The 9,055-nt window shown below is 40.6% G+C and overlaps 1 protein-coding gene across 10 annotated transcripts; it reads right to left on the bottom strand.

Moving 5' to 3' along the window:
• Positions 1–1,088: 1,088 nt before the first annotated feature.
• Positions 1,089–9,055, bottom strand: TMEM230 (transmembrane protein 230). Of its 10 annotated transcripts, none has more exons than XM_027621723.1 (6): positions 8,920–9,032; positions 8,409–8,496; positions 6,835–6,955; positions 5,405–5,527; positions 3,646–3,700; positions 1,089–2,158 (listed from the first exon to the last, which is right to left on the bottom strand). In XM_027621723.1, the coding sequence occupies exons 3-6, from the start codon at positions 6,931–6,933 to the stop codon at positions 2,043–2,045; spliced, it is 393 nt and encodes a 130-aa protein (XP_027477524.1). In that variant the 5' UTR covers positions 6,934–6,955; positions 8,409–8,496; positions 8,920–9,032; the 3' UTR covers positions 1,089–2,042. The 10 variants fall into 10 exon arrangements, with proteins under 10 accessions (XP_027477524.1, XP_027477525.1, XP_027477523.1 ...); XM_027621724.1 differs by lacking the exon at positions 8,920–9,032 and adding an exon at positions 8,769–8,888; XM_027621722.1 differs by lacking the exon at positions 8,920–9,032 and adding an exon at positions 8,694–8,850.

Here is a 9,055-nt window from a genome sequence, read left to right as displayed (position 1 = left end):
TAAAAAAGGTAAAGTATAGAAATATACAATGGAAGTCTGAGTTTTAAAAAGGATATGTTTATGTGCTTAGAACACTTCTAGATGGGTGTATAAGAAACTTCACTAGACAACCTTAGAGAATGGGTCGGGGAGCAAATGTTTTTACCTTCTATCGCAAGATGCTTACTTCTCATTTTATGGCCTTCAGTTCCATTTTGAGCATTCTCCCCTTACCAGAAGCATCATTACCCTTATAAAAAGGACCAAATAGGGGTGCCTGGGTGGCTCAGTCAGTTAAGCATCTGACTTCAGCCCAGGTCATGATCTCAGGGTCCTGGGATTGAGCACTGCTCAGGCTCTGCGCTCAGTGGGGAGTCTGTTTCCCCTCTCTCTCTTCTTGCTCGTTCTCTCTCCAATAAATAAAATCTAAAAAAAAAAAAAAAAAGACCAAATAATTTGGTTTAGACAAAACCTTGTGGTCTGAGTTTTGCTTTACAAACAGTTCCCATGATAAAGCTTTATAGATCTCTTTACATCTTCAGTGTCAAGACCCAGGAACTTCAATTAGAGTACTGGGCTCCCCAGCCTCCTCTCCCATTACCAAATGCACCTAACTTTGGAGGTTGCTCCAGGTCACCCCCCACCCCCGCCGTCCCTCATTTCCTGAGTCATAGGTGTTTTTCTCATATGCACTCACTCTGTGAGTGGTATCATTCAGTTTTTAGATATGGTCCCCATAATGACTCCCTGATTTCTAGCCCTGGCCTAGACTCTCTCCTGAACTCCAGATCCATGCTTTCCAATTGCCTACTCAACAGTTCCATGTGGATGTAGAGTACACATCTACAATTTAACACATCCAAAAGTGAATTCATCCCCAATAAACTTGTTCCACCCAGAGCCCTCCAAATGTCAGATGATGGCCCTTCCAGGCTTCTAGTCGCCCACGTCCATAAGCTCATAGTAAGAGGACAACTGAAATGCAGTCTGACCCACAAGGCCAGTTATCTAAATATGAAGATGGCCCTGGGTACTGGGATCAAAGATCTCATATAATCATTAAAATGTTTTCTGAAATATACTTGAAATTAACTCACTTTAAGTCTAGGTTTAGATTTTGGCATTTTAATTTCTTTTGAATATGTCACTTCATGCAAGCTAGGAAACAGAATCAAACTAAGGCAGTCTAGTCCATCTAGGAATCCAGGTTGAGTCTTGCAGTTTTCAGCAGAATGACATCATAATGCAAGGTGCTAACAACAGGTTTATAATCTCTAAATAACAATCACTTATCTACATTTTTTCCTTAGGAAACAGCCAAAGTCCAGTCCTTAAAGGCACGATATACAGAACATCTTGATCTATGAAGAACAGAATAACCCAAATTATGTTGGCCAACTTACTGGTGGACCAAATCAAAGCTGACCAAGGATTGGTGAACAGAGGTGTTTACCTTCTGGAAACTTGCTCTGAGATTTAAAAAAGTCCTGGCTGCTGTTAATTAGAAAGCAAGTAAAAAATATTACAGATGCACCCACACTGACATTTGGTTTGCCAAGGTCTTCCACTAGCACACAAAGTGAGAGATGAGTGTAGGGGTAAGATACTTAGATGTTTTCAAGATAAATTACGAGTAATAAGAAATTTGACATATTAAATTTTTCCATTTGCTACCAGAACTGACAATGAGGACGATTTAAAAGAAATGCTGAACTCTAAAAAGGGTGGCAGCAGTAACACTCTCCACTACAGGGTAACCTCCTGCTTTCCCACACCATTAACACCGCTACTCTTCCAAGATACATATTCGTGTGGAAAAACTTGTCAGCTTTTGCCAGAGCCAGGAGATGAAAAATAGAGCATGTCCTAATTAGTTAATTTGTAATTGTAAGCTCAGTTGACATCTTGAGGATGGCCATTCTTTTGTTTAACATCGCAAACTGCAGAACTCCTTAGCCCTTAGCCAGTTTCCGCTCAATATCTTAAAGCTGGTCTCAGTCCCATCTGTGACTCTTCTCCTCAGGGTTAAGGGTTGGTGCTAGTCATCAAAATCTGGAATGTCATCATAGGAGTAACCCCGGTAGCCTTTGGATGCATAGTAGGCGATGCGAAGGTGGTAAAATCCTGGCAGGAACACCAGGATGCCAATGATCAGGACGGGAACAGCCCGGTCTGCCCCCTGGTGGCGGAAGAGGCAAACACATTAGTACCATACAAATTACCAATTTTAAAATAAAACAAAACCATAGGTTCAACCCATACATCAGTATTTTACACTCTTCAGAGCATTTCCTTTGGATAGTATGCTACCAACGAAACAGGTTTACATCTCTTTTCCTCCTGACTATAAAATGTAGAAAAACTAGGGGCGCTTGGGGGGCTCAGTCCTTAAGCGTCTGCCTTCGGCTCAGGTCATGGTCCCAGCGTCCTGGGATTGAGCCCCACATCGGGATCCCTGCTCAGCGGGAAGCCTGCTTCTCCCTCTCCCACTCCCCTTGCTTGTGTTCCTGTTCTTCCTATCTCTCTCTCAAGTAAATAAATGAAATCTTAAAAAAAATGTAGCAAAACTGCAAAGCACTAAAAATTATAAAGTAAATAAATTGTCCATCTTCATCCATAGATATTTCGTTTATTTCCTTCTTTTCTCCATTCTAGTTTCTAGTTGTGAACACACCATACCCTTTGCCTTGTTTTAGTCTCTTAGTGTTAACAAGCAACTGCCAAAATATTATGAAAAGTTCTGCACTGGGGGTGGGAGATAGGCAAAATGGGTGAAGATAGTCAGAAGGTACAAACTTTCAGTTACAAAACAAGTAAGTTCTGGAGATGCAATGAACAGCATGGTGACTTAGCTAATAATACTGTATTGTGTATTAGCAAGTTGCTGAGAGCAGATCTTAAAAGTTCTCATCACAAGAAAAAAAAATTCTAACTGTGTGGTGATGGATGTTAACTAGACTTATTGTGATCATTTTGCAATATAGACATACTGAATCATGTTGTACACCTGAAACTAACACGTTATATGCCAACTAATGGTGTCTATCATTCCACTGTAAGGGATGCACCACAGTTTCCTACCAACTGTTGGATACTTTGTCTCTCACTTTTTGTAACTGTACAGAATACCACAATAAACTCCATTGTTTTCCTTGGCCTTTCAGATTCTAGTGTATATTCCCATGAGTACAATTCACAGGTCAAAGAGGAAGAAATGGTGTTTAGTGTTTTTATCAATAGGGCTTCAACTATTTGGGGAGTTCCAGGAGGGCAGGGACTTTGTTCATCCCTGGATCCCCAGCTGTGCCCAAAATATAAATGTATTAAATGAATGAATCCACTCATAAAATTGCTCTGCCTTGTTTTTAGGTATAGTTTTAAATGTTTATACAGTTAAATTTATCCTCCTTTTCCTTTGTGATTTTTCCCATTAATTTTAAGCTTTCCCTCATCTAAGGTAAACCCAATCTAAAAATCTCGTTTTTTTCAAAGATTTTATTTATTTGTCAGAGAGAGAGAGAGAGAGAGAGAGCATGTGTGCACAAGCAGGGGGAATGGCAGGCAGAGGGAGAAGCAGGCTCCCTGCTGAGCAGGGAGCCCAATGTGGGCTTATGTAATGTTACAGCAATGGTTCTCAAAATGTGGTTGACGGACCACCAGCATTACCTGGGAACTTGTCAGAAATGCAGATTCTCACCACCCACCTACAGAACTGGAATCTCTGGGAATGGAACCAAGGAATCTGTGTTAACAAGCCTGCCAGATGATTCTGATTAACATCGAAGTTTCAAAACCAACCTGCCGTAACAAATACACAGCACCTCCTATGAAATATTCTTTCTAAAACAAAACTAAACCTGAATCTAAGTAAGTCTCTAAATCTAACAAAAATATGAAGTCAAGGTCAAAGATATTAATATAGCACCTGTAAACTTATATATAAAAACTGTTACAGATGCATACTGAAGATGCTACTTGAGAATACCAGCAAAATAGAGGTGCCTGGGTGGCTCAGTCAGTTAAGCATCAGACTCTTGATTTCGACTCGACATGAGCTCAGGGTTGTGAGACTGGGCTCCATGCTGGGTATGGAGCCTGCTTAAGATTCTCTCTCTCTCCTCTCCCTCTGCCCTCCACAAGATTCTCTCTCTCCTCTCCCTCTGCCCTCCACCACTCTCATGCGCTCTCTCTCAAAAAAAAAAAGACAAAAACAAAAAGAATACCAGCAAAATGTAAATCTGGTATTTGGTTTCATACACAGGAAAAAAAGGTGGGGGAATACATGAAGCAAAATGTTTATAACTGTTGATGATGAGTGGTAGACACACAGGGGTTTAATACATTATTTCATTTACTTCTGTTTTGTTTGAAATATCTGTAATAAAAGTGAAAAAACTCCAAACCGAAAAAACAAAATTTATTAGTGATTCTCTTAACATCTTTATTTATAAAGCAGTCTTTTATAAACCACACAAGGTAAAATGATATTTGCTGCATGTGGATGTCATGTCCACTCTCAGTATTCATAATATCATTAACAGAGTCCTCTGGAATTGATACTGCATACTGCATACTGTAATGAAAGTTAACTGAAGGCACGGTCCTGAAGCTAGATGTTCAAACACAGATTGCACCAAGTAAACACCTGGTGACCATATAATAATTTTAAATAGATAAGAAACAAAGACAAATCAGATTCACTTCTTAAAAACCATATGCAGCCATTTTATTGCAACAGTGCTACTATTCCCAATTTCTATAGTGTCCAGTTTTTCAGATGTTGGCTGTGTTCCCTCTGCAGAACAATATGACCATCATCCCGTGGCCTGGTGTGTGTTGAAGAACAGACATGACTTGTGATCATTATTAGTTCAGATCAACTTGGGCACTGTCTATTAGTATGTATATAGCCCAAGAAAAAGAACCACCCAACACTTTAGGTTTTGAAGATAACACTCGGAAACATAACAAGAACTCCAACCAAACTCAATGTAAGAGGGATCAGACTCATAAGTCACAAGTCCTGGTTTGGTCAGTGCCCCCAGACCTATAGAAGCCTCACTGTTTCTGTGGCACTGCAAAACTGCAACAACACATTCTACTCCAGGTACAGCCGTTATCAATCAGGAATCCTCAATACAAGGCTCAGCTTTGCTGTTCTAAACTATGACAGTGAAGATTGCTCAACATCTCAGAGGGAAAATGCGCCTACCTGCCCCCACACACCTCACAGAAACTGTGGGACATGCATGTTCTTGCTCAAAAAAAGAAACATATGCTTTGTTATCAGAGAACAAAATCTGAAAGAAAACTCTTTTCTTCTTTCTGCTGGCAAATCCTGTACTAGATATGAATATAAAACAATAGGGCCCAGACTCACACTTTAAAGATTTCATGGCACAGTCCCACAAACCCTTCAACTTACCCCTTTGCTGATATAGCCAGCCAGCAGAAGGGAGCCTATGATTATGAGAAAGGCGCCAATCAAAAACAGCACTGTAGCAAGCGCAATGGCCTTATATGGGATCTTAGGAGGGCTCTTCTTAAACTGGAAGAGAAATAAACAAAAAAGGCACATTATGAAAATACCAGGACTGAGACACTTTAAAGCAAGGAGGATAATAAGAACCAAGGTGGATGCTTTGTGTGTCTTGAAGGAAGTCCTACTCACTAGAGCTCTGGGAGAGAAAGGCAAGGGACAAACAGGAAGTGAAGCTCTAGTTATTGCTCTAACAATCACTCAGAAGAGTTCCAGCAGAATGTTACTCTTTCTACTTCTAATCTCATTCCACATACCATTCACCATAAGAAAATATTTTCTTACAAAAACAAAAGACACTTGAACGGTCATTCATTGATTAAGCATGTATTTATTAAGTGCTTGGCACATGGAAGGTTGTACTAATCTATAGGGATTCAAGAGTGAGTATGATGGTGTGGAGAAGTAAACAAAACTAGTGATTTCTGGCATTCAAAGTTAAGTTAGCATACAGTCAAAGATTTTAGAAACAGCTTTTTCTAAAGCACTAGTTGCCCACCCCATAGATCAAGTAACCTAACTTGTTAATAAGCTCAATTCAAAGTTAAGATTCAGAGACAAGCTTTCTAAGGTTTGCCTCATTTCTGTACCTGACCTAACTGGCTGGAAGCTTCCCAGATGTCCTTTCAAAAAAAAAAAACTTCTCTCCTTCAAGTATGGGTCCGAAGAGTGCAGAGTCATTGATTTGTTTATATTTAAAGGGATGGGTTCCTGCCTCTTCCTCCTTAGCCCTGGTTCCATCTAAACTATTCAGGGGAAGTGGTCAAAAGGAGATGCTACACATTAAGTATTTTATAAATAATGAATCAGGGTAGAATACAAACTTAACAAATATTCTGTTTTACTTACTGTTTGCCACAAAGAATACCTTTAATAAACTGGATCTCATGACATCAGGAAAGAAGGAAGATTCCCACAATCTGCTGGCTTTAGCAGCTAGTTTCTCCCTTAAAAGATGAACTGGCTTTGACTAAAGTGTAAACGAACCAATGACACAGTCCTTAAAAAAATTCTACTTAACAAAACACAACCTGAGTATTTTCCAGAAAAAACTAAATAAAATACGTAACTACTGGGCTCTGGCGTTACAACTAAAAATTCTTAGAAATGAACAATATTTTATATTTGTTTGAAACTGCTCTACCAAGGCCCCTCCTTCTGCAAACTATGGTTGAAAGGGTCTCAGAGATGAGTTTCCTTCTTGCTGCTCCTTCTAATCCCCATGGACAGTTAGCAAATCCTCCACCTGGAAGGTCTTCCTGCTAACTCAACAGAAACAGAGCCAGCCAGTCTCATCAGCTCCCTGCCGCATTTACCTGAAGGTCAATGTAGCCATCGTCTGTGCTGGAGAGCCTTGAGTATTTCACTTTACTACTGGGGATTCCAGTAGCCAGGTTGGTACGAGACGGCATCATAACACACTGACACAGCTACAGTCTGAAGACAAAGAAAACTGTCATTGTATGCAAGTGACAACAGTGTGTTACATATATTGGGAGTTTTGGGCTGAGATGTCATACTAAGCAACTGGCAATTTACACTCCATTGCACTTAAAATCTGATATTCCTTTGACAAAGTGAAAACATTCTCATATGTATCTACTCTGGCTTGTCCTGGTAGAACGAGAGTCAAGACATTTGCCAAGAAACAGACCTCATGTTTATCTTGTCACCAATATTCCTGGGCCTCCTAATTTTTCCAAAGCCTCACACAGAGCAGGTGAAGAGTGGTGACTTAAGTCTGAGTCTGACACCTAAGTCCACATTTTCAGTCATTCTGCTATAGTACTGCCTGGCCCCTGTCCCTGTTTCAGGAAAAAGCAAGAAGAGCATATGCTCAAATGATTCTCTTACTTGCCAGGGAGGGAGAATGGGTAGGATATGGAATACAGTCACATCAGCATTTTGTTGATCCCCCTTAATGGGAATCATTCTTTTAATGCAAAAAATCTGTAGAGCTTCCCGTAAATTTGGCTATCAGCACTATCAGTACCGGTAATCAGCACTGTACCAGTGCCAATTTGCCTGCCTCTCTGCCCTACCCCAAGCACTGAAAGTAGTGATTTCATTTTCCAGATTACTTCTATAGCTTCCTAAAAAAAAAATAATAATAATATCTGGTTTTTGTTCAAAATATTCAAAACCAACTTCAGTAATGAAATCATGACTATTTTGTCACTAGTTCAAGAGACAGTAGATAAGATTAAAAAACAATGACATTTAAATGGGGGAAATATTTGTAATTTGTGCACTTTTCCACCATAAAATCACAAAGTTATATGAATAAAACAAGTAAATATTTTGTGAAGCTAATTCTAAAGGTGAAGTGGATCTGTAAAAAGAGAAAATTAAGTATTTCGCAATAAGGACTACATTAAAAAAAAAAAAAAACAGAAACCATAACGACTTTGCCTTCCCCTGGTATGATACTTTGTAAATAACCATCATCATTATAATAATGTCAGTTAATAATTACCCAGTGTTGGTTAGATACCAGGTACTACTCTAAGTGCTTTCTATATACTTTATCCCAATTATTAATGAGCCGTCTTAAGCGGCCCGCAGTGAACCTAAAATAACTAGCATTATGATGGAATTGGTGCTAAATGCAAATGTCCCTTTTTATATTATATACTGGTGCAGCAATTATATACCAGTGCAGAAATCAAGTACTGAATCCAGAATGCTAATTTATATACTTTTCTGAAGTTAGCTCAAACTGCATCAAATACTAGGTTTTTAAGTGTTGCGATCCCGATTACATGATAACCTAAATTTAATTCTACAAAATTTAAAGTCCAAACTACCGGTATGTGGGGGTTTTGAGGGCATTTAATCGCCTCTGATTTGTATCGTCTTTTTAAAAAAAGGTTACATACTCTGCCATTACCTATTCATACACCCGTATCAAAACAAAACACCGCAGGGTGTGAGGGAGAGGGGAGACGAATGCTTATTGGCGGCCAAGAGTAAGAATTCTGCAAGAGGAAGGAAAAACGTAAACCGAGGTTTTCAGAGTACCAGTCCAAGTTCCCAAAAGGCTTTTTTTTTTTTTTTTTTACCGGTTCCACCGCAACCCCCAAACTCCCTAAACACGCGAGGGTTGCAAGACTTTAAAAGCATCAGTAAAGCATTCAGCGCAGTGCCTGGCATTATGCGCCTCCACACACACTACCTTCCTGCCCGTCTCCAAGCCTAGCCAGGAAGATAAATAAAAACCGACGCGAATTTAGACGGAAACAAACAAAACCGGTTTCTGGGAAGAGGCCAGCGGTGGCCCGGGCTGGCGAACGCTCTACACCCAGGACGCGAAGTAGATTTCGGCAGGGAGCGCAGTCTCGGCCCCGCCGGGCGCCTGAGGGGGGCGCTTCTGTTCCCGCCCCGCCGCACACACGCCTTACCGGAGCGCGCGCGCCGACAGCTCGCTCACGGTTGGCAGCAGAGGCGCCTGAGGCCTCATGGCACGCCTCACCTAACGGCCACCCCGCCCCACCCGCCTACCTCGGCGCCGGAAGTGGCACGCCGAACGGCGGCGCG

The sequence above is a fragment of the Zalophus californianus genome, chromosome 8, assembly GCF_009762305.2.
Source record: "Zalophus californianus isolate mZalCal1 chromosome 8, mZalCal1.pri.v2, whole genome shotgun sequence".
In the NCBI taxonomy this organism is placed as follows: domain Eukaryota; kingdom Metazoa; phylum Chordata; class Mammalia; order Carnivora; family Otariidae; genus Zalophus; species Zalophus californianus.
The sequence above is the reverse complement of the archived record's forward strand: the minus strand, read 5'-3'. Positions and strand labels throughout refer to the sequence as shown.

Excerpts from the sequence above, each read along its gene's own strand:
- TMEM230 (XM_027621721.1), bottom strand. The coding sequence starts at position 6,933 with ATGATGCCGTCTCGTACCAACCTGGCTACTGGAATCCCCAGTAGTAAA. Across the intron at positions 5,528-6,834 it reads ATGGCTACATTGACCTTCAG|TTTAAGAAGAGCCCTCCTAA; the intron begins GTAAATGCGGCA and ends TTTCTCTTCCAG. Across the intron at positions 3,701-5,404 it reads CTGGCTATATCAGCAAAGGG|AGATTCCAGTTCTGTAGGTG; the intron begins GTAAGTTGAAGG and ends TTCCATTCCCAG.